This window comes from Salvia hispanica, chromosome 3 (assembly GCF_023119035.1).
Source record: "Salvia hispanica cultivar TCC Black 2014 chromosome 3, UniMelb_Shisp_WGS_1.0, whole genome shotgun sequence".
Lineage (NCBI taxonomy): Eukaryota > Viridiplantae > Streptophyta > Magnoliopsida > Lamiales > Lamiaceae > Salvia > Salvia hispanica.
Genome location: NC_062967.1, coordinates 40464332 through 40490580, shown reverse-complemented (window position 1 = coordinate 40490580; position 26249 = coordinate 40464332). Strand labels below are relative to the sequence as shown.

Genomic DNA, 26249 nt, shown 5'->3' with positions numbered 1-26249 from the left:
TCTCTCACCCCTCTTTCAATAATTGTGAGGGATACGTTTATACTCCATATCTGAAACGATAACTCTGTTTCAAACTAAAATCACGTTTAATGTTATCACTACATTTGAGTCATTTGACCAATCTTATAAATTTAGGAATAATTAGCGCAGGCTATTCGGTCGAGATAACCGAACCGAATACCCGGTTAACCGAAATCAAAAGGAACCGAAATTGAAGCACCAAATCGAAACCGAATTGGCCTGGTTCGGTTTGGTTCCTAACCAAACAAAGTCGGTTCGGTCCCGGTTAACCGAATCGGAACCGCATTTTTTTTTAAAAAAAAGTCGCAGTTCATAAACATGACCGGTTCTCTCGGTTTTTAACAAAAATAATTATATAAACATGAAATTAATCGGTCTCTCGGTTCTAACCGATCGGAACCAAACCGAACCGATAACCGATTGATGCCTTGCTACCGGAATCGAACTGAACCGATAACTGAAAATTTTCGGTTATCAGTTAACCGAGATTCAACATTTTCGGTTCGGTCATCGGTTAACCGACTAACTGATGACCGAATACTCTGCGCTAGACCAAATAATCAAATACATCATAATTTTAATATTTTTGTAATTATTGATGTGGAGTGTGCCGTGTAAATTAAAGATATGAATGACTAAGTGTATATATGTTAAAGTATTTGATAACAATTTTAATTAATTATTATCAAATTAAGCGATAAATATTCTAGATTTTTAGTCCATATGATTGAATTTTCAATATTTATATGTAAAAAAAGTCGAAAAATAATTCAAACATCTGTGTTGTCCATAATACAACAAAAATAATAATAGGGAAATAAAATGCACGTAATTCCGCCCCAATTTACAAGTTCAAGTCCATTGAACAAATTACAAGTGAGCCATTTTAATACTACAAATCTGATTTGACTTAAAAAAAAATGTATTGAGCCTCATATTAAACATTAGTGGAGTAATAATTATAGAAAGGATATTTATTTTAATTGAGTAGAGCAGAATAAATATCATGTGAATGTGTAATAAGTGTTAGGGGATTATAAACCAATGGTTTCATATCTTCCATCATTTGTTGTGGAGATGTGAATTGATCAGTCATCATCACCGCTTGCATACAAATAACACCCAATTCTGCATACCTTCAAAAAACATTTCTTTGCATTTTCTTGGGAAAATGGTTCCATTTTTATACACAATCTGCATCAGTTGTCTTCTGTTACTTCTGCCATTTGTTTTGCTTTTTTAATGTCTTCTTCATCAGTAAAGCTGCTATCATCTTTGTTATCCGCAGGCAGAAGACTCAACAGTGTTTCCAGTATTTTCCTTGCGTTCCTTCTGAAAAATATAAATATTATAATTTCCTACTACAAAAAGTTTTGAATTACTTAAATTCCACTATAATTCACAATTAGTACTTATTATTCTGCTATCACAACTTAGAATACTCTAGTGAAGTAATGATTTTGCTGTATAATTGATCACAGTAACTAAGAATATTCCTAAATTGTAAATTACATGATTTTGGCTATAATTTAAAGCTTATAGGCTTCTTCGGTATGAGTCAAATATAGTGAGCAAAGGGTCAAGTGGTAAGTGTTGAAACAACTTTTTTTATACTACTACTATTGACCAGATTGTCCTTCTATTATGTGATAATGGAGTATTTTTGTCTTTTGTCCAAAAATGCACAAATTACATATCTTACATTTTCAACACGATATTTTTAATGCCACAATATTGGCTAGATTGTACTTCTATTATGTTATAATGACTATTTTTGTGTTTCACTCTAAGATTTATTGTCAATAATGCACAAATTTGACCATTTTTTTGCATATTTGAAATATCACAATTAGCGCCCCCTTTATTTAACTATAGCTTCACGCCTTCACCAATCCGTTTACTCATCCAAGTTTCGAAACATGGGTGTTAACAAAATGGAGGTGTTAAATTGTTAATTTTGTGACAAATCAAAAGGTCATGTCATTATCATAATGAAATAACATAGTAATAAGATCTCACACAAGAATTGTCACATACCTCAAAGGTTTGCACGTCGTTGAGCAGCCGATCAACCATGGAAACATGCCTACACAAATCAGAAGCATTTCATCAGACAACTTGATTCTGATGAATTGCATCGACATGAGAATGCAGATTCTGCAGCCAATCGACACCCACGATGAAGGCAAGTACTCATCTAAGGTCAGTGCCGTATCATCTGCCCATGTATCCAATTCTATCTTGAAAATCGATAGTATTTGAACCCACACTGCAATAAAAAAAACAAAAAATACATTAATTTACCAAGAAAAGCAATACGGTATATACTATGTCACATAGTCATCAAAACATCTTGTTAGTTAGAAAATGTCTTTAATTACCAGTTCAATTAGATTTAACACTACGGCCTTGTTCAACACGAGCCCTCTCTGTCAACTCATTTACTGTATTCCAACTTCCTCGGAACCGTATTCGGCATCGCTCTTCTCTTTCCATGTACATTCGTTGCAACAAAGTCACCACCAAGACACGAAGTTTTGGTTGTCTCATTGTTTAAGGCATTTACCCCAAATATCTCATCATTTAGGTAATTACAATTTAGTACCAATCTTTTCATTTTTGGAAATAATATGTACCCCTAAAAATTTCTGGCTGTCAGAATATCGACGTGTTAAATGGTAATAAGAATTACATACTGAAATTGCTCATCAATTAATCAATCGACGTGTAATTTTGGCTACCATGTTGATATTTCGATCAATACAAATATTTTGCAGGACAATTTATTCCATAAATGAAACGATGGGTACTAAATGATAGTTACCTAAACAGTGAGATATTTTTGGATAAACATCCCAAACGATGGACAAAATCGACCCTTTATCTAAGGTGCAAAAGTAACAAAGAATCTTACCCTGTAACTAATTCAAGGACCTTGTAAGACTCTTGTCTAGATCCACCATGATCGAATAAATCATCAACAAGTGTAACAAGCACAATATGTTTGCCAAAAACTAGCCGAACTTCAGATAATTCAGGATCACCAAATATTGCTGAAATCAGAAAATTAGATACACGCACTACATTTCTTCCAAACTTCAATGTGTCCAACTTATGATCACTATACCACCTGCATTTATACATATATTTTTTTTGGCTTAGTTTAATGCACTGCACTTAATACGCAACCACTATTAGTACGAGGCCTTTTGAGAAGTGTCACAGGACAAAGCCGTGATTGCTTAGCCCAAAACTGAGGTGGTCCGAGCATGCAGTTTCTCAAGAATGCTATCTTCTTCACATGTTCTGTCTTGCGCTGCTCTGTAAAGCTCGATGGCTGTGGCCACATCGGTCTTTTGCTCGGCGTACGGACCAAGATCCTCTAAATCGCTACAATGGTTACTTAACCCGAGCCAATTGCTACAACAAACTGTTGAAACATTTGAATATTTTTTACTATAAGTGATGATGTACTAAGTTAGCTTAACTTTCGGGAGAGGGAGATTGAAATTGTAACAAAACATCATGCCAATTAGTAGTATATTAAAACTAGTAGGACAATACATTGAATTTTTTTCTTTTATTTTCTATTTCTTTTGATGATTTCTTATTTCTTTCTTAAAACAATTTTCTGCAGTAATTTTTCTTCAATTTTTACTCTAATTTCAGCTCATCCTAACCTTTCAATCTCTAATAATTGGTCTTCATTTAGATGGCTATAGATGATTTCAGACAATTTCGATAAACTTAACAGTAGAAAAGAGAGGAAAAATTGTATGGTAATCCCGTTAACCTTAACAGCATCTCATTCTTATCAATGATATATGCCAAATAGAAATAAACATCCTTTCTAGCATTGTCATTTTGAAGATATTTGTCCACTTCAAATTTTCCAAACCACAACATAAATTCAAGTAATGATTATAAATCAAATTCAACATGCATGTCTTATTATAAATCATCATTTTATGGTTCCAACACATATATATCTATATCACCTGATCATAAAACTTCATATCCTTTCACTCTCAAAAGTCAATCTATTAAGCTGAGGACTTTTCAGGTTATAAAAACAGTTGATCTCTGCAGATGCAAATTGCTCATCATTGAGACTACCACAGTTTGTTATATACGGAGTACATATTTTTTAATTCCTTTTAAACTCTTCCGAATTAGTAGTATTATATTCTTTTCTTCTCATTTTTCTCTTAAATAATAGTAGTACTAATAACTTTTACCCCTTTGAAACATATGCCAAACCTGTGAATTCATTTCCCGTCATACCATATGATCTCCTGATAATTTTAAATACTCAAATTTTGAACCCCTTAATTCTAATATTATAATTTTGTGGAGGAGCTATCTGTTAAAATAAAATGGGCAAATTGCTATTTCAAAAAAGGTGTAGCCATACAAACAAATCGTAATTAGAGTTAAATGGGCCCTTAATAGTCCAAAGCCAAAACACAAACCATGAAACCCGGAATAAATCTTATTTAATGATGTCATTTGTTTCTTTGTTTGTCTTTTTTGGCCAAGACATATTGTTAATGATGGGAAAATGGACATGTCACATAGTTAATAAATTAATAAGACAAAAATTGTTAGGGATGGAAAGTCTATGTATGAACAACATAAACTAGAGAATTGTATAAATCATTGAGAAACTATGTCGCATCCACACTTAATATGAAAATCATAGTATATCCAATAATGAGCACCAATTTTATTATCAGATATGAATTGTGAAACATACTATTCAGTATTTATTTTTCGGGTATCCATATATACTAATCAGAAATTAATGTAAGAATGGAATATAATAATACTATAGAAAAATATTAAATAATTACAATGAGGTAGATTATAGTGGACAACACCACTCCGGAATTTGTTACGAGGCCCCACCAAAGCCTAGTCCCATTTGGATTTGCAATCTAATTAATCAATTAATTCGCAATGGAACACGAATCAATATTGTACCACCAACTCATGTAATTCTGAATTATCCCAATCCAAATCATGATCCAATTAAAAAAAGAAAAAAGAGTTACAACTATGTAGCTACAAAAGTTGTTTAACAGTAAAGCGCACTTGATCATAATCACAATGCAACAAAAGAAATTCAGTTACCCATGCAATGTTGTAATGATGAGTAAACCATAACTGGTTATATACTCCCTATATCCCAGACATAATATTTTGAATATGATATATGATGCCCTAATTTAGGGATAGATTTGATTTGGCTGGTATCCCATTTTGCGCAGCATCCTTAATATCATAAATTTTGCTGATTAATCTTTCCATCTGTTGAAAGTTTATGAATTGAGAGAGATTATATTGGGCCGCCTAATACTAGCACTTGGGCAAGCTTAAGAGATTATATTGAGAGTTTAAGAAGAAATTGTTAGATATTTTAGTGTAATTGGATTAACATGAATGATCGGTTATTGTTATAATGATACATCATTTAAGTATGGAAGTGCGGAGTGCACGCTTATTTGAATTCGTTATAATATTAGGGGCGAAGCTCCTAGATAGATGAACGGGGGTCCGGGGGCAGCGCCCCCGGGTAGCGGGGTGCCAGGGGCGGCAGCCCCTGGCGGGGTCCAAGGGGCAGAGCCCCTGGCTGGGGTCCGACAAAGTTACTGTATCGGAAATTCATCCGAAAATATTATTTCCGAAAGTTGAAGGACTAAATGGCAATTTAGGAAACCTTTGAAATTCGGTTATTTTCGGTTTCATCTCCCAACAGTTGCAATGTTTCATTGCACTGTTTCATCTTCTTCTTCTACTGATCATTTTTCCTGGTTCATGATCATCGAAAAATAGATACATATGATCTTCGAATACTCTGAATTTTATCCGATCAAACATTTTGGTTGAACCCCGAAATTGATTTGATCTGAAAGTGATAAACACGACTTTCAGATATCCAATTTTTGTTTCTCTGTTTTTATATCTCCCTAACAGAAATTAGTCCTTAATAAAATGACATATTTTTAACTTATAAAATAAATCACAAAATATAGTGGTTTAAGTAAAATTACATCATTTACATCGTCAGACGTTTTGCCCAATGTAGGCTTTTCTATCCTTCAATTTCACCGTAACTAGAGGGAAAAAAAAATTACTCCATTCGTCCCCGATTAAGAGTCACACTTTGATCGAATACGAGTTTTTAGAAATGTAAAAAAAAAAATTGGTTGAAAAAGTTAATGAAATGTGGGACCCATTTTTTTATATTGGTTTTATAATAAAATGTGAGTGAATTGAGTTAGTGGAATGTGAAACCTACTTACTATTTATGGTAAAAATGAAGTGTAATTCTTAATTGGAGACAGATCGAAATGAAAAATTGTAACGCTTAATTGGGGACGGAGGGAATAAAACTTTGTGAATTTTCATTTTAGTTTTAAAAATTACTCCGTACGGAAAAAAATTGACCCAAATAAGGGCAGTTACCCATATTTTTAATGCAATAATTTATTTTGTAAAAGAGAATCTAAAGGCCCAATCATTGGGTCAGATATTATTTAATAAAATAGATTGAAAATATATGATGTACGCAGTATTGTTAGTAGTACTATTTTAATGCGATGTAAGTCTCCAATTGAGAAATTAAGCTGTCCAATTATGCCAATTAAAACTTAATTAATTAGTTAATCACAAGGGACTTCTTGATATGATGAAATGAAATGTGATTCCTACTTTCATTCTATTCATTTGCTTAGTGTGATGAAATGAATGAGTAAATGGATAAAAATACAAAGGAAATCCAAGGAAATTGACATTTCATTCCTATCTTCATTCTATTCCACCCTCATCCTATTCCATCATACAAAGCATGCCCTAAATGACATTGCCTGAATAATAAGGGCCAAAAGACATACATGTTGTCTCTTACCTGTATGGTTCCTCTAGAATTTTGTCGATAACAGATTGGAAGTAGCGGTCGACACCCAACCATTGGAGTGTGTCAACTATACATAGGCTTGAGGCTATATCCGCCATGGGCTGAATAGCGCGCTGCGCAAATCAATTGCGAGCTACTGCCGTTTTTTTCTCTTAAATTCTCTTTAAATTTCATAAAATTTATCATTTACCAGATGTTACCCAACCTTGAAATTTAGTCAGGATGGTCATGACAATATAGCTTATTAAACCTTCAACTACCCAAAAATTTGGAATTCATTGAGCATAATTAATGTATAGAACTGGAAAAATGATTATAATATTCGAGTATCCAATCTTTGTATAGCTACTAATTTACTGGTTAGGTATTAGGGCGGCTCTATATATAAATAAGAATGGATTAAAATAAATTAAATGGAAAATAGAAGTAGGCGAATATTAAATGTAGTGCTCGATGTCTTAGCGTTTAAGGGTCGTGGATCATATATCTCGTATCCGAAAACTAGTAGTTCACCCCGTTAGTCATTCAAATTTTAAATAACTCAATTTTCTCCAACGAATTATTGGGTTCAATGGATTAGTTCCACCAAAATTTAAAGATGGGTACAAACCAAAAAAATTCGTGAGTAAATGGAGTTGAAATTACCAAATTACGATGAGTTGCCGAATTGCCCCACCTATTAATACCAGATTCTATAACTATAGATACACGTTATAATAGTAATAAACTAATGTACCCAACCCCAAAATGCAATTAGATACTAGTCCTCTAAGGTAGGCCAGCGGATCAGCCTAGTTAGGAGAAAATTAGTGAGTGTTTGGACCGAATTATAGGGATAATAATTATGATACTACTACCACTTAACATGAATTGACTTAAATTGTGTCCTAACCCTATAAAATAGAATAAAACGATAAATCTACCATTCAATATAATAATACTATTATTCTTGTATAGACAAAATTTGTCAAAGTATTGGTAAAAGAAAAATATGAACAAAAAAATTGTGAATTTTTTTGGACAAAATGCACAGAACTTTTCACCATACCAAACATTTTTTTCCAAATTAATTGCAACCTCCTTTTATATGTCACATGAAGCCTTCTGAAATCACATTTCGAAAGCCATTATGATGATGAAATGATGCCATAGAGGTCATAAATTGATGGCTATGATGGTGAAGATGGTTTGTAATGTCAAAAACTGCCACTTTTGGTGCCAACGTTTTCTCTAGCCATATTTTCTTTTTATGAAGTGTATTTGCATACGACATTTTTAACGTAAAATATTTTTCTCTTTGTTTTTATTTAATCATAAAATAATCTTACTATGCTAGGGACCAAAAAATTTAATCTTAGCTCGAAATAATATGTTACTTGTGCCATTTCCTCATTATTAATGATATCAAATATCCGTTAGTTAATTAAACAGGTTGCGAATTTAATTTAACTTATTTATTTACCAAGAGTTTTGGAGTTAAAGATATTTACTTATTATACTACAACAATGAGAGCTATTCTTATCATATTATTATTAAGTATCGACCCCAACAAAGAGTTATTCTCAGCATGTACCAGAACTGCTTCAACATAGTAAGACTAATTCCAAAATTAATTCTATCCAATTAATAAATTAATGCGTTTGTTTTACGCCCGTTCTTCGCTAAATGAGAAAATTATAGAAATATATGAATAGAAAATTTTGTGAGTTTTTTTGGATAAAATACTCAGAAATTATTATCATACCAAACAATTTTTTCCAACTGAATTACGACCTTCTTTTATAGGGTAAAATGAAGTCTTCTGAAATCACTTCGTGTGCTACGGTTTCTCTAACTATATTTTTTTTATGAAATGTATTTGCACACGACAATTTTTACGTAAAATATTTTTTCCTTTCCTTATTTAGTTATAAAATAATCTTATTATGTTAGGGACCAAATGAGCTTCAGCACCAATCAAATCTTAGCTCGAAGGAATATATTAACTTGTGCAATTACTTCGTATTAAAGATATCAATTGTTCATTAGTTAATTAAATTGGTTGCTTATTTCATTTAAACTTTTTTATTTACCAAGAGTTTGGAGTTAAAAGACAATTACTCCATTCGCCCGTCACTAAATGTCTCATCTTTCCTTTTTCATCATTCCGCCAATAAATGTCTCATTTCATTTAGACTACTACCTCCGTTTTTTAAAAATAGAGAGATTTGAAACGGCACGAGTTTTAATGCACAATTTGATTAAGTAAAAGAGAGAGAGAAATTTTTTTTGGTAAAGTAAGAGAGAGGGAGAGAAAAAAGTAATGAAATTAATGTTAGTGGATGATGGGGTCCACTTTATTAAGGGTGTAAAAAATTCTTAAAATGGAAAGTTTGAAAGTTGCTACTGAATAAAAAGGAAAGAGTTGCTATTTTAAAAAAACAGAGGTAGTATATTTTTAGTACATGGACCTTACATTCCACCCACATTTTATTACAAAACCAATATATAAAATTAGGTTCCACATTCAACTAATCTTTTCCACCCACTTACTTTATAAAGTCAATAATTTCTTAAAACTCGTATTAATAAATATGAGACATTTCACAATAGATGGAGAGAGTATTTATTACTCCCTCCATCTCTCTTTGGGTTGTCCCACTGTAGCTGAGTCGTTTCTTATTTGGGCAAAAAGCAACAACTTTTCTTTTCTCTTATTTACTCTCACTTACTTTATTCTCTTTCCATCTCTCTATCCTTTTCATTTCCTACTTTATTATTCATTTACTTAACTCAAATAACACAATTTTTCTTAAATCTCGTGCCGAAAAGAATCGCCTCTACTACAGAGGGACGAGGGGAGTAATATTTTTTCAGAAATACATGCCGAAAACAAGTCAACTACATAGCCACCAATTAACCCACTCATATCCTCCTATAGATGCCTTTTCAAGGGATGAGCCGCAAAATCTATTAAATCAAATCAAATTTGTTAGGCACATAGGTGGTACCAAGTACCAACATAACATAATTAGTTATAAAAACGAAGGCAAACTCCAACCAAGTTGGTAGACATAAAAAAAGAGAGAAAAACAAAATGGATTCCTTCCCTTTACTGGCGGCTCTATTCCTCATCACCGCCGCAACATGGTTGATCTCCTTCTGGCGCCGGAAGAGCCTCCCGCCCGGGCCAACTCCCCTCCCCATCATCGGAAACATTCTGCAGGTGGGGTCCCAACCCCACGAGGCATTCGCGGAATTATCGAAGCAATACGGCTCTCTGATGTCCATCCACCTCGGCAGCCTGTACACCGTTGTCGTCTCCTCCCCGGAGATGGCCAAGGAAATCCTGCTAAAACACGGGCAGGTTTTCTCCGGCCGAACCACGGTGGAAGCGCTGGCGGCGTGCGGCCACAACAAGTACTCCATTGGGCTGATGCCCGTGGGGGACGATTGGCGCGACATGAGGAAGATATGCAAGGAGCAGATGTTCTCGAGCCAGTGCTTGGAGAGAAGCCAACAACTCCGCAGGCAGAATCTGCAGCAACTGCTCGGCCACGTCCAGAAATGCGCGGAGGATGGCAGGGCCATTAATATCAACGAGGCCGCATTCATCACCACGCTCAACCTCATGTCGGCCACTCTCTTCTCGATCAAGGCCACTGAGTTCGACTCCTCAACCACCATGGAGTTCAAGGAGATCATGGAAGGCGTCGCCAGCATCGCCAGCGTGCCTAACTTGGCCGACTTCTTCCCCATCTTGAGGCCTTTCGACCTGCAGGGGGTCAAGCGCCTGGCCGAGGTTAACATCGGCAGATTGCTGCGTTTAATCGAGGGCTATATCAATGAGAGGATCAGCGTCCGAAGAGAGAATCCTAATGCTCCGAAGAAGGATGACTTCTTGGATGTCATTGTGGATTCTCTTCAGGCCAAAGATAACAAGTTGACGCCCAAACACTTTAACCATCTCTTGCTGGTAAACTAAATCACACTTTCTTTAATTTCGTCTGTCTAACTCTAAAAAAAAAACTCTCTATTTACTAATGGATTATTCTTAATCCGTGAAATTCTGTTACTGAACAGGGTTAGTGACAGATTAGCGGGTAGGGCAGTGATTAAAAAGCTTCTCACTAGAATATTTTCGTGACGAAAAACGTCCATCACTAAAGTTACTATCCCACCTAATGACGAAAATCTTAGGCGGCTACCATGTTAAGTTCTTATTAGTGAAGACTAATATGATACTACTAATTAGTGACTGACACTTTTTGGTCACTTTACCGCCACAAATTACTAAGCTATCGGCCACCGTCACTTCGTCACTAATTAGCATTTTATTTGTGAAATTTCTTATTTTATTTTTATTATATTTTCACAAATAATGTGGATTTGGTAGCTATTAGGTCAACCTGATATCGATCTAACTCAATAAGGTCAAACCTGAACCTAACTAAAAATCATCGGGTTTTTATAGGGTCTCAATCCCAATAACTTCGTATGTGATCTTGCGGGTTATCTTGACATGCAAAATAATAATTCAACCTATCGTTAATGATTGTAAGTTACTATACAATTTAGCTTGACACAATAACGACCAAAATATGATATTTCATGATAAACTATGGTATTACAACTGTTAATATGATTAACATTTTATCATGGTTAAAATTTAAATAATAGAATTAATGTATTATATTTTTTATTAATTAAATAAATAAATAATTATTTTACTTTTTAACTGATAACCCGAACCCGACCCTAATCCAACCCTTACCCAACACGAAAACATCGAGTTCTTATTTGGTTGGCCCTCTGATGATCTAAACCCAAAAATTATGTGTTTGTGCCAGGTTAACTTTGTGCATATTCATATCGGGTTATCGCACCGTGTAAAAAAATGTCAGTCATAATCTTACATTCCACTAGCTTAAATTGTGATGGATGGATCAGGAATTGTTGGTTGGAGGAGCAGAGACGAACATGACTGTGATTGAGTGGATAATGCAAGAGTTAGTATCGCACCCGGACAAAATAGCGAAGGTGAAGGCTGAGCTGAAAAGCGTGATGGGGGACGAGAAGGTGTTGGACGAATCAAAGATATCGAAGCTTCCGTATCTGCAGGCAGTGGTGAAGGAGTCGTTACGACTCCACCCTCCGGCCGCTATGCTCGTTCCCCGTAAAGCAGAGAGCGACCAAGTGGTGAACGGGTACCTGATCCCCAAGGGAACACAGGTCGATACGAATAGCTATTCTACTTTATCTAATTTTCTCTATAAATCAATACTCTCTCCGTCCCTTAAAAGTGGACTATATTTGCCATTTTGGGATGTCCTTTAAAAAGAGACCAATTCTATTTAAAAAAAAACTTTTTTCTCTCTTATGAGGTAGGTCTTATTCTCCACTAACAATATTCTAATCACTTTTTCTTTCTACCTCTTTTTTACTTTAAATTGTGCATTAAAATCCGTGCCATTTCAAATGTCATCTATTTTTTAGGGATGGAGGTAGTAATATACTCCATCCGTCCTTGAAAATTCGTCACATATTTCCACTTTCGTCCCTCCCACAAAATTGATCACATATCACTTTTTTACCATATTTGATAGTGAACTCCACATTCCATTAACTCATTCCCACTCACATTTTATTATAAAACTACTCCCTCCCAAATTTCAGGGACGGAGAAAGTAATATTTAAAAGTAGAACCCAAATTTCACTAACTTTTTAAACCAACTTTCCATTACATTTCTTAAACCCCGTGCCCGATCAATATGTGACAAAATTTAAGGGACAAACGGAGTATTATTTTAACTATTTTTTTAACACATCACAGGTGCTGGTCAACGAGTGGGGTATGGGTAGGGACCCCAAAATTTGGAAGAATCCGCTTTCATTTGAGCCGGAACGATTTCTTGATCAGAAGATAGACTTTAAAGGCCAAGATTTCGAGCTGATTCCGTTCGGGTCTGGTAGAAGGGTCTGCCCGGGTATGCCGTTGGCCAACCGGATTCTGCATACAGTGCCGGCAACTCTGGTTCACAACTATGATTGGAAACTGGAGCGGCCGAACGCGAGCGATGATGAAGCGAAGGGTGTGTTTTTAGGGTTTTCGGTCCGCCGAGCTGTTCCGCTGAAGATCATCCCATACAAGAAGGCATGATGTTCCCAGTTTGATGTCTAAATAAATTTGTACTCTTGTATTGTTACTGCCACAGTTGCGTTATAATGCTAACTTTTCTTAAATTGCTAACTTGCTAACCTATCAACGTAGTGTATTAAATAATGTCAACACGATCACATTAAAATGCCATCACAAAATTTTTGTTGACTATGTTGACATTTTAAATATCAATGTCAATCCAATGTATTAAAATATCAATTAAGTTTATGTTGACATTTCAACGTGACCATGTTGACAATTTTAATACACGGTGTTGATGAGCTAGCAGAGTTAGCAACTTAAGAAAGTTAGCAATGGATCACACCTCGTTACTGCCAAAAACTCGATTTATATTCAACCACAATATGTGCATTTACTATTTACCCTCATGTTTTGTATCCAATATAATAGTACTCTCTCTGTTCGCCAATAAACGTCTCAATTTTGATCATTACGGGTTTTATGAAATCGTTTGTATTAAGAATGAAAATGTAAAAAATGTTAGTGGAAGGTGTGGGTCATTTTGTATATTGGTTTTATAATGAAATGTGAGTGGAATGTGGGTCTACTTAACAAAAAGAGTAATTATGAAATGAGACATTTATTGGTGGATGAATGAAAAAGAAAAATGGAACATTTAATGGTGGACGTAGAGAGTATTATATAAATGTTGAATTTCAATTTTATGTAATATACGATGCAATGTCATGGGAGTGTAAGGCATAAACTCGAACCCGACATATTAAGGAAACTATCAACCCGAACATGAACTTGACCGGCACCTGGGATCTAATATTACACTATTAAACTTGATTTTTAAACCTTATTTACACAATAAAATCCATTTTACACGATTCAAACCTGATTTATAAGAATTTAAAGAACTAAAATAAAGCATAATATTTTTAAAATAATAAAAAAATAATACTCCCTCCGTCCCACTTTAGGAGTTCCAGTTGAGTTCGGCACGGGTTTTAAGAAATATAAAGGAAAGTTGGTGAAAAAAGATAGTGGAATATGAGTCCTACTTTTATATATTAGTTTTATAATAAAATGTGAGCGGAAAAAGGTAAGTGGAATGTGAGGCATATTACCAATTATGGAATATTCTAACCGGGACTCCTAAAGTAGGACATCCAAAAATAGTAAACCGGGACTTCTAAAATAGAAAGGAGGGAGTAATATTATTTCTTAACATGTTATACGTATCCAATCCAAACTTATTTGGTTTCTAAAATGTCAATCCGGTAAGAACACGAATCCAATAAAATTTGATTTCACGACTTTATATTAGGTAATTGTGTCATATCAAAGATTACACGATTGAGAATTACTTTTAGAATAGCATCTTGCTCTATATATACCACAATTAATTAGAATGAACGTATAGCTACTAAATTAATAAATACAGCGAGTCTACTTTTAAAAATTTCGAACTACTAATTAGCTCCATAGCCACCAATCAACCCACCCTATATCCCCCCTTGTAGCACCTTTTCGGTAATTAATTTCTAGCTAGGGATGAGGTGTAAAAATAAATTAGATCAAATCATATTTGTTAGATTCTTATAAGTTGTACCAACATAACTTATAATAATAAGACAAACTCCCACCAAGTTGGAAGACAAAAAACAAAATGGATTTCTTCCCTTTCTTGGCTGCTCTATTCCTCATCACCGCCGCAACATGGTTAATCTCCTTCCGGCGCCGGAAGAGCCTCCTGCCCGGGCCAACGCCCCTCCCCATCATCGGAAACGTGCTGCAGCTCGGGTCCCAACCCCACGAGGCATTCGCGGAATTATCGAAGCGATACGGCTCTCTGATGTCCATCCACCTCGGCAGCCTGTACACAGTTGTCGTTTCCTCCCCGGATATGGCCAAGGAAATCCTGCTCAAACACAGGCAGGTTTTCTCCGGGCGAACCGCAGTGCAGGCACTGGAGGCGTGCGGCCATAGCGAGATCTCCATGGGGTTCATTCCCGTGGGAGACGAGTGGCGCGACATGCGGAAGATATGCAAGGAGCAGATGTTTTCGAGCCAGAGCTTGGAGAGAAGCCAGGATCTCCGCAGGCAGAAGCTGCGGCAACTGCTCAGCCACGCCCAGAAATGCTCGGAGGAAGGCAGGGCCGTTGATATCAACGAGGCCGCATTCGTCACTACGCTCAACCTCATGTCAGCCACTCTTTTCTCGATGCAGGCCACTGAGTTCGACTCCTCAGTCACAATGGAGTTCAAGGAGATCATAGAGGGCGTCGCCAGCATCGCCAGCGTGCCTAACTATGCCGACCCCCATCTTGAGGCCGTTTGACCTGCAGGGTATCAAGCGCCTGGCCGAGGTTAATTTCGGAAGATTGCTGGGTTTAATCGACGGCTATCTCCAAGAGAGGATCCAATTCCGAAGAGAGAATCCCAGTGCTTTAAAGAAGGATGACTTCTTGGATGTCATTGTGGATTCTCTTCAGGCTAAAGATAACAAATTGACGGCTGCACACTTCAACCATCTAGTGCTGGTAAATGACATCACACTTCTCTTTTTGTTCGTTTGTCAATAAATGCCTTATTTTATTTTTATTATTTTCTGACAAATTGTGAGAATTTGGTAATTATCAAGTCAATCCGATTATGTAAAATCCTAACCTAACCTAAGTATCGGATTCTTATCGACTCCCGACTAGTAACTTCGTACGTGATCGTGCGGGTTATCATGGCATGCAAAAAAAAGTAATCCTACTGTTAATAATAGTAAGTTACTATACAATTTAGTTTGACATGATAATGACCAAAATGTAATATTACACTATTGAAACATGATGCAGCACGAAAAAATATGATATTACACAATAAAACTTGTTACAATAGGATTAAAATTTAAATAATAAAAATAAAGTATGTTATTTTTTAATAATTAATAAATATAAACAATTTTATTTTATAACAGATAACCAAACCCGACTTTAATCCAACCCTAACCCAACCCCAAATCATCGGGTTCTTAATTGGTCGGTCCTCTAAGGACCCAAACCTAAAAATTGCATGTTCGTGTCTGGGCTAACTTCGTGCATATTCTTATCGGGTTATCGCGTCGTATCAAAAATTGTCAAATCATAATACTACATTCTACTAGCTTAAATTGTGGATGGATGGATCAGGAACTATTAGTTGGAGGAGCAGAGACGAACATGACCGTAATTGAGTGGATAATGCATGAGCTAGTATCGCACCCGGACAAAATGGCGAAGGTGAAGGCAAAGTTGAAGAGCATAATGGGGGAAGAGAAGGTGGTGGACGAATCAAAGATACCGAAGCTTCTATATATGCAAGCAGTGGTGAAGGAGTCGTTGCGGCTCCACCCTCCGGCCGCTCTGCTCGTTCCCCGCAAAGCAGAGAGCGACCAAGTGGTGAACAGGTACATGATCCCCAAGGGAACCCAGGTTGGTATGAATATCTATTCTACTTCGTCTAATTTCTCCATAATTCAATTATATTTTATGTAGTCTATTTTTTATTATGTATCACAGGTGCTAGTCAACGCGTGGGGTATGGGGAGGGATTCTAGAATCTGGAACAATCCGCTTTCATTTGAGCCAGAACGATTTCTTGATCAGAAGATAGACTTTAAAGGCCAGAATTTCGAACTGATTCCGTTCGGGTCAGGTAGAAGGGTCTGCCTGCCCGGGTATGCCGTTGGCCAACCGGATTATGCATACAGTGCCATCAACTCTGGTTCACAACTTTGATTGGAAATTGGAGCGGCTGGACGCGAGCGATTGGGAAGCGAAGGGTGTGTTTTGTGGGTTTTCGGTGCGCCGAGCAGTTCCGCTCAAGATCATCCCATATAAGAATGCATGATGTTTCCATTTCGATGTCTAAATAAATTTGCACTCCTGTATTGTTACCATCAATAACTCTATTCATATTCAACCATAATATGTACATTTACTATTTACCCTCATGTTTTGTATCCAATATTATAATATTATACATGTTGAAATTCAATTTGATGTAAACAGTTATAATAAGTAAAACCATCCACAACATCAACATATTAGAATATTTGTAAAGGAAAAACTTCTTTCAGTGCACCTGATCGAGAACGACTCATTAAATGTGTTAAATTTATTTTGAATGGATAGATGGCCATCTCAGATCCCTACAGTGGTATCAAAGCCACGGAGGGATCACCGTGGCACGCTGGGTCGCTAAATAAGGAGGTGGGCTCGTCAGAGTAAAGCTCAGCCTCCGGTGTAGGCTCTGAGGTAAGACGGATACGTCTTAACGAAGGGTATCCGCTCCGATAAATTGGCTTAACCTCTCATTCTGCTTTCCTAGATTTAGGCTTGGGTTTTGCTACTGGTAGTAACTGCTGGTTGCGGTCTAGGATTCAGTGCTCTTGTATGATTTCATGTTCTTGGTGCTTTACAGCTTTTCTTGCTTCCGCTTACTGCTTTCTGCTTGGCTCTGCTTTTCCAAAGTGTGTATTCCTGAGAGGATTTCTTATGTCTAAGTGTGAATTACCTATCCAGCTTGTGCCTTAACTGCTTTGAGTGACCCCCTGCGCACCCATACATCGGGTGATTGCGAACTGGGAAATCCTCCTGTAGGGTACACGTGACAGATAGGGAAGAACCACTATTTGTCTGGAATTCTGAGTCTGGGATCACTTTGTTGTTGTACCTGTGTGTGTATGCTTGTTGTAATTTGCATCTGTGAGCTTCTTGCATGAAAAATCCCCGCATATCTGTTTCTGGTGGACTCTTTGACTGTTCTTTGTTTAATTCCACTATTTGAGAAAGCAGGTTTGCTTGCTAAGTCTTCTGTGTGTTGGGTTCTTTAGTGTGTGTAAAACTTCTTTTCATAATGACTCAACCTGTTGACATCATTCCCTTCAATGGAAAAATGATTTTGTTATTTGGAAACAAAAGGTAAAATGTATTTTAATTCAACAAAAGGTTTTCAAAGCTGTAGAGGGGACTATCCCTGATACTGAGTCTGCTGAGAAAGTGGCTGAGATGAATGAATTAGCTAGGTCCACTATAATTCTCAACCTTTCTAATTCTGTGATCAGGAAAGTTAGTTCTATTGAATTTTCCTTTGAGATGTGGACTAAGCTGGATACTCTGTTTACTGAAACCTTTATGTCATCCAGGATGTATCTTCTTGAAAAATTCTTTAAATTCACTGGATCTTTCAAAGGACATAGATGATAATATTGACATATTTCAAAAACTTGTCCAAGACATTAAAAGGTCTGGCGACAAAACTATTGATGAGTATACTAGCATAGCCCTCATGAATGAACTGTAGGTTGAATATGAGAGGGAGGTCTAAATCTAGAGGGGATGGCAACAATTCTTCTGGAAATGGTAAAAAGCAAGGCATGGGTAGATCTAGGTCAAAAAGCAAAGACCTTAAGTCTAAAAGGAAGTGTTTTAATTGTGGTGAAGTGGGTCATTAGCCTAAGAAAGGTAAAATCACAATAACAACAACTAGTTAGAGTCTGTTTCTAATGTGGCCAAAGATGATGGTTCTGATGGAGTGTGTTTCATGAACTATGATGTTTTTTCTGTTAACTCTGCCTCAGAGTGCTTCTTTACCAAATATGACTGACTAATTGATTCAGGATGCACCTTTCTCATATTTCCTTTCAAAGATGCTCTCACTTCTCTCAAACCTATTGAAAATGCTTTTGTGTCAAAGGCTAATGACAAGAAGTGTAAGATTCTTGTCATTGGTAATGTGCTTTTAAAGTTTGAGAATGGTTTCTTGCTAACTTTGAACAATGTGAGATATGTGTCTGATCTTAGTTATAACTTACGTACCTGCTGTTGTCTTGAATCTGAGGGTTTTGAGGGTAAGTGGGGGTAGGATGTTATGAAGATCTGTTATGGTGTGCTGTATTTGTTTAAAGCTGTGAAAAAGTGTAATCTGTATGTGTGTACTGCTAAGCCTCTGACTAGTTATGATCACAATGTAAATCTGGTTAAAATGGATAAAACTCTATTGTGGCATAATAGACTTGGGTATATGAGGCAAAAGGGGTTAAAACTTTTGAAAAACTCTGAAATTTTCAGTAAGTTGGATTAAAAAAATGAATTGCCCTTTTGTGAAACTTGTGTGATGAGAAAGCAACACAGGGTTTCTGTCCCTACCCCTGTGACTGAAAATATTAGTCACTCTATCTTAGAGTACATTCATATGGATGTTTGGGGCCCTGCCTCTGTAACTACCCTCTCTGGGGCAGTCTACTTCTTGTCCATTGTGGATGATTTTTTAAGGAAAGTTTGGTGTTTTATTTTAAAACACAAGTCTGATGTCTTCCAAACCTCTTCAAACTGGAGTGTTTTAATTGAAAATTAAAATAGAAAAAATATCAAGACTATTAGGACAGATAATGGTCTTGAGTTTTGCAATGCTCAAATGGATTCTTTGTGCCAAAAATCTGGGATTAAGAGGCATAAAACTACTCCTTACACCCCTCAGCAAAATGGTGCTGCTGAGAGAATGAATAGGACGCTACTTGAAAAAGTGAGATGTCTCTTATCCTAAGGTGGTTTATCAAAAAAGTTTTAGGATGAAGCTCTTTACACTGCCTGTTTTTTACTCCCTTCGTCTGCCATTAGGAGTCCCATTCCTTGGCGGCACGGGTTTTAAGAAATGTTAAGAAAAGTGGGTGGAAAAAAGTTAGTGGAATATGAGTTCCACTTTTATATATTAGTTTTAAATGAAATGCGAGTGGAATAAGTTAGTGGAATGTGGGACCCTATTACCATTTATGATAAAAATGAACCCGGACTCTATTCGCGGACAGACTATAGTGGAAAAACGAGAATCTTATTCCCGGACGGAGGGAGTAATAAATAGATCCCCTTCTGTCCCACTCAAGGGCAAGTGCCCTGAGCAAGTGTTTACCGGAAGAAAACCCAAGCTCACACCTTAGGGTGTTTGGGAGCAGTGCCTTTATTCATTCAAAATGTGATAAGCTAGACCCAAGGTCTAAAAATGGTGTTTTTCTTGGGTATTCTAAGTGTGTTAAGGGTTATAGAGTGTGGGTTAGGGATGAACCTAGTTTCAAGGTTGTTGTCAGGAAGGATGTCATCTTCAGTGAAGAAGATTTTCCATATGTGATTTGTTATAGGTCCCCTGCTTCTCCATCCTCAGATGGTGAACCTCTTAGTGAGGTGGAGCCATATGAGGAGGGGCCCTCAAGTGAGGTGGAGTCTTAAGGCAGTGATGCTTCCACTAAGGTGGAACATGTGTGGAATTCTTACCATGTAATCCCAGATACTATCCCCCTAATTCTCAAGATGCTCAAGTGCCTAAAAATGTTATTGACAATGAGCCACAATCCAATAATAATCCAGATTTACATGATTATCAGTTAACTTGGGATAGAACTACCCTATCTCTTGGTCTAGACATTGCAAAAGAACAAGGACAACCTATTTGGATTGAAGTGGAGGCAATGGAGGTGGTCAACCTCCTCATATAAAAAAGATACGGGTTGGCTGACATCCGACACCAAGTCATTGCTGTCCGAAATAAACTAAGACAAACGGAAGTTAAGGTCACACATATTCCGCACCAAGGTAACAAGGTTGCAAACTTTTTGGCTCAGCGAGGTTGCGGTGGGAGAGAATATTCAAATTTTGGGCAGAATTCGGCTCCGGCAATGGCTGTCGCTTTAGCAAAGATGGATCAGCTGGGCCTTCCGAGCTTCTGGCTTCGCAGAAACAACCACAATCGTTTTTAAATGCTGAATGTTTATTTGTATTTTTCGGTCGGAGAGTAGAATGGTGTCTCTCCCATGGATGTGGAGGAGTCCTCATGTTACTCTCTATAGTTTGTTAAGGATCTTTGTTGTACTCGGTTGACGGAAATTTGGAAATATAGGGATAAGGGACCCACGAACCCTCCACCGATGGGTGTTATTAAAAAAAAAAAAAAACTAGGGACAGAACTAGAAGTGTTGTGAACCCTCCTGACAGGATATGGTCAATGCATGAATTTAATTTCTCTAGATTTTAATGTGTATGAATCTGATGGTAATGAGCCCCAGTCCTATAAGCAGGCTCTGAAATCCAAGTTCTGGGATATGTGGTTTAAAGATATGAGAGAGGAAATTCATTCTTTGTTTGTCAATAAAACTTGGATCCTTGTGCCTTTGCCTCCTAGTGCCTCTGTGCTTGATTGCAGATGGTTGTTTAAATTGTGATATGCTCATCGTGGGTCCTTGCATAAAGTCTATTAAGCATGTGCAATCTGCTTTATGTGAAAATTTTGATATGAAAGATCCTGGTGATGCTAAAAAGATTTTGGAAATCAATATCCACGTGAATGAGAAGTCCTTTACTCTGGTTCTTCACTAGGACCCTTATGTGCAAAAAATTCTTGAAAAGTTTAGTATGCTTGGTGCTAAAATTTCTTATGTTCCTCTAGTTGGACATTTCATGCTGAGTAAGGACCTTTGTCCTAAGACTGGGTCTGAAATTAAAGCTATGCAAAATATTCATTATTCTTATGCTATTGACTCTGTGATGTAACTCATGGTTAGTACTAGGCCTGAAATTGCTTATGCTATTTCTTGTTTAGGTAGATACATGTCTAATCATGGTCAAGTGCATTGGGAAGCTCTTTAATGGTTGCTTATATACTTGAAAAATACTTCTAAGTATGGTCTTTGTTTGTCTAAGCATGATCCAGGTGTTGAGCTTTGTGGTTTTGTGGATTCTAACTATGCTAATGACAAGGATAAGAGGAAGTCTAGCACTTCCTCTTAAATTGGAAATCCCAACTCCAACAAATTTTAGCCCTATCTACAACAGAGTCAGAATATATAGCCATTATAGAGGCTATGAAGGATGCAATCTCGTTAAAGGGGGTTCCCTCTGAACTCAAGTTTCATGAGACTGCTTCCATTTCATTAGAGATGTTGTGAAAAAAGGTGAAGTTCTTTTACAAATGTGCGTACTGATAATAACCAAGCTGATATGGGTACTAAATGTCTTTCTATGGATAAATTGCTCTCATGCATAAAAAAGTTGCATTTTTATTTTGGTTGAGAATATGCATGTCCCGGGGTTATATGTCCTTCTAGACTAATTGGCTTTGGCTATATGGTGTCTAAAGGCAAATGAAGTCCTACATAATCTAGAGGTGTACCTCTTGTATTGTGAGACAACCTGGTATTCTAAATATAATGAACTTTGTGTTCTTTGGTGATTAAGAATGCCTTGTAGGCTATGATGAAGCAGCAGTAGACCAAGATTCTCCCCGGTATCTCCTAATGTGGCCCAAGGTGAAGATTGTAGAATTAATGTGGGCCGAAATAAGTATGGGGCTGCTTGTGTGTAGCCCAAAGTGAAATATTAATTGAGGCCCAATATTTTTCTCAGGCCCGGTTACTATATGCTTACCTGTGATGCTCTGGATTGCTGCCACCTAGCAACTTCATGCGGATCACAATGTTGGGCCGTTGGATTGAGGGTTTGTATGTTTGTTGGAGTTAAGTAACTCCGCCCCTTCTCATTCATTCTATTCCAAGCATTTTTTGAGTTCTCTCTCTCTGTCTTCTCTCTACTCTCACTCATCTTCTCCGGCGGTTATAGCTAGCCATTTCGTTTGATCTTTCGGTTTCACCGATGAATCCCAACTTTCGATAGATGCACCGGTTTAAATCTTGTGTTAGGCCACTGCTTCAGTTTCCTTCCTAAGATCTGGGTTACGATCTGACCTGATGGTTAGATCTGAGGGCGATTAAAGGGGTTCTTGTGAGATCTTGTGTTGTGAGGCAGAACTCTGAGAGTTTTGTGATTGTGCGCGTGTTGAGATGGCCTTGGCGAGCGGCAGTCAGTGAGAACTAGGGTTTTAATTCTGACGGTCCGGTTCGTTCTACGGTTGAAAACCTAATGCATTCAGTGAAGATTTGGGGAGGTCCAAGGCCTAGTGCAGTCATGCTGTGACCTGAGCCATTCCGTTCAAATCTCTGATTCTTTTCTTAACTGTGCTAATCAGTTTTGATCCTTATGGATCAGTTTCTTGTGTGACTAATTCCTTTACTTAGTGTGCAGGTGACTTGGTGAAGCTGAAGTCTCAAGTCCAGAGATGGTCTTCAGATTGCTTAGGGTTCCTATTGTCTAATACTTAGCCAGCTTGTAATCTTGATATTACTTTTGTACTTGGCTTGTGATTACTGAGTCGAGCCAACTCTGTAGCGGTGTAATAAATAAAGAGGTCACAGTAATTAGTGTCATGGTGGTCTGATCCCTACAATACGGACAGGTATTCTCAGGCCGACCCGTGGCGGAGGCGCTGGATGTGTATGACCACATTGAGAGCTCCGTGGGGCTTCTGCCTATGGGGGACGAGTGGCACGACGCATATGTTCTTGAGCTAGAGCATGAATACAAGGTGGGACCCACGCAAAACAGATGTTGCAGCAGCTACCCGACCACTCCCAGAGATGCTCGGAGGAAAATAGAGCCGTTAATTTCACCGAGGCCACTTTCATCACCACAACCAACGCCATGTCGGACATTCTGTTCTTGAAGCAGGACGTCAGTTTCAACTCCCCGGTCTCCACGGAATTCAAGGAGATCATAAATAGCCCCTCCAATATTGCCGGTGTGCCTAATTATGCCGACTACTTCCTCATCTTGAGGCCGTTCGACCTTCGTGTCGAAAGTTTACTACGGCAGAGTGTTAGGTATAATGGAGTGGCGTCTCGATGAGAGAATCCAATTCAAAAAAGAGAATCCCAATGCCCCTAAGAAGAATGACTTCTTGGAGATGATTGTGGATTCTCTTCAGGCCAAACATAGCAAGTTGACGCTTAAAAACTACACCCATCCCATTATGGTAAATTGCAAAAAAATAAAAATAAAATATCAAATAGATAGTCAAATTCTAATCTTTCTCATACTATTCAAAACCTAAAAATTAAATTAGGAAATACGAAATTTTGCAATTATCTTGTGGTAGATTGAGCCCCTTCCCTTCGAGCATTAGGTATCTTGGAGCATCGGAGATGAACACAGACGAGATGGATTGGATAATGCAAAAGTTAATATCGCACCCAGACAAAATGGCGGGGGTGAAGGAGGAGCTCAAGAGCGTGATGGGGGACGAGAAGGTGGTGGATGATTCAAAGATGTCGAAGCTTCCGTATCTGCGAGCAGTGGTGAAGGAGGTGATGCGGCTCTGGTTGTCTGCAAAGCAGAGAGCGACCAAATGGTGAATGGGTACCTCATTCCAAGGGAACACGGGTTGATACAGATACCTACTTTATCTAATTTTCTCGATTCCCATTCAAGATGTCCACATTCTTGAGTGACATGAGATTTTTAGGAGGACTTGTTAAGTGGAGTTAATAGAGAGAAAAATGTAGTTGAATATTTAAATGAGGAGGGAATTATTTCCAAATTTAGAAAGTAGACAGAGTATGACAAACTAAATAGGAAAGATTGACATCTTGTGTGGGACAAAGAGAGTACATTATTTACTCTATTTTTATTACGTATCACAGGTGAAGATCAACGCGTGAAGTATGGGAAGGGACTCCACTATCTAGAAGAATCCTCTTTCATTTAAGCCGGAACGCTTCCTCAATCTGAATGTAGACTACAAAGGCTAGGATTACGAGCTGATTCCATTCGTGTCGGGTAGAAGGGTTGTCCTATATAAGGCATGATATTTCTACATCGATGGCTAAATAAATTTGCACTCCGCGCTTTGTGTATTTATTATTTGCCCTCAAGTTTATTTGTTCCATGCCATCATTATATATGTTGAATTTCAATTTTACGGAACATATACTTCCTTCGTCCCAGTTTAAGTGACACATCATCCTTTTTGAGATGTTTCATATGAATAACACATTTACAAAATAAAAACATCACTCTCTCTACTTTTTCTCTTTCTCTTACTTTATTCTCTTCACTTAACTTATAAAAGTGTTAGAAAAAAGGAAAGATTGAATTTGAAATCAATTACCTTAATCACGTAATTGACATAATAAGTTTCATAGAATAGAATTATTCTTCTCCCTTGTACAAGACTTACCATGTATATTGTGTTCGAAACCATATATAAAGGGAGCTATATTCAATGGAATAATCATCCTTTTCATACAAATCATCTTCTATGTCTTTTTTAGTACCGTTTAACATGGTATCAGAGCAGGACTCAAAAACATATCATCACCGTCCCTAACCTCTCTCGACCCCTATAGCCAAAATCTGCAGAAAACCACCCAAATAAACCATGTCAGAAACTGATAAAACAGTATCCTCATCCCAGTCGGATGAGATTGCCCGGCAAATCGCCGAAATCATGAGCAAGAGTTTTGCCATGATGACACCATCAACAATCAAACCAGAAGACACAAATAACCCACCAGAACCACCAACCACCTACAAGATCGATACTCAACCTCTCGACATCGGAGGAAACAAATTATATGGGGAGAATTACTCTACATGGCCCGTACTGATACAAACGGCGATAAGCGGCAGAGGGATGGTTTCTCACATAACCGGAGTGCCGCCTCCCCCGCCATGGACAGATCCAACCTTCCCGCAATGGTAGCAAGCGGACCATTGCATGTTTACATGGCTCATACAAAACATTGAACCACAGTTAGTCAACTGAGTTTCGAAGCAGCCGACGACCAAACATATATGGGATGCCTTGGCCGTCACATATGGGAGTGGAGGAGACAAGCTCCAAATATACGACCTGTACACGAGAGCAAGTTTGGTGAAACAGGGGAACCAATCGTTGGAGGAAACTTGGAGTACCCTGCAAGATCTGTGGTTATCAATAGATCAGAAACAAACCATTCAGATGAAGTATCCCGAAGATATCGAGTTACATGAGCAATTCATCCAAGAGCTGAGATTTATCAATTCTTAACTGCAATTGACAGTTAGTATGAAACTACAAAGAGAGAGATAGTGAAGATGGAACCTATGAATTTCTATCATGGTATCAGAGTGGATCGCCGACTATGGGTCAAATTAAACTGACCCAGTAGTTTATCTGGGCCGAAATCGAAAAAATGACTGACCCAGCAGTATATCTTGACTTAAAAATTTGGGCCAAGTGGTCGACCGATCGAAAAAAAATTGTGCCAGTTGTCCAATCGATTAGTTCTCTTTGTACACCCGATGTG

General features: G+C 37.4%; 1 protein-coding gene and 3 pseudogenes across 1 annotated transcript; 3 read left to right on the top strand and 1 right to left on the bottom strand.

Annotated features, from left to right (window-relative positions):
* Window positions 1–1000: 1000 nt before the first annotated feature.
* On the bottom strand, window positions 1001–7047 carry LOC125210170 (annotated as a pseudogene).
* A 2956-nt stretch (window positions 7048–10003) lies between these two features.
* LOC125211802 (ferruginol synthase 1-like) lies at window positions 10004–13171 on the top strand. The gene is made up of 3 exons (XM_048111737.1): window positions 10004–10896; window positions 11871–12152; window positions 12755–13171. Exons 1-3 carry the CDS (start codon window positions 10018–10020, stop codon window positions 13079–13081), a joined length of 1488 nt encoding a protein of 495 aa, XP_047967694.1. The 5' UTR covers window positions 10004–10017; the 3' UTR covers window positions 13082–13171.
* A 1546-nt stretch (window positions 13172–14717) lies between these two features.
* On the top strand, window positions 14718–16930 carry LOC125210752 (annotated as a pseudogene).
* A 6420-nt stretch (window positions 16931–23350) lies between these two features.
* The window catches only part of LOC125210169, a 3302-nt pseudogene continuing 403 nt past the window's right edge, over window positions 23351–26249 (top strand).

Excerpts from the sequence above, each read along its gene's own strand:
- LOC125211802 (XM_048111737.1), top strand. The coding sequence starts at position 10,018 with ATGGATTCCTTCCCTTTACTGGCGGCTCTATTCCTCATCACCGCCGCA. Across the intron at positions 10,897-11,870 it reads ACTTTAACCATCTCTTGCTG|GAATTGTTGGTTGGAGGAGC; the intron begins GTAAACTAAATC and ends TGGATGGATCAG. Across the intron at positions 12,153-12,754 it reads TGATCCCCAAGGGAACACAG|GTGCTGGTCAACGAGTGGGG; the intron begins GTCGATACGAAT and ends AACACATCACAG.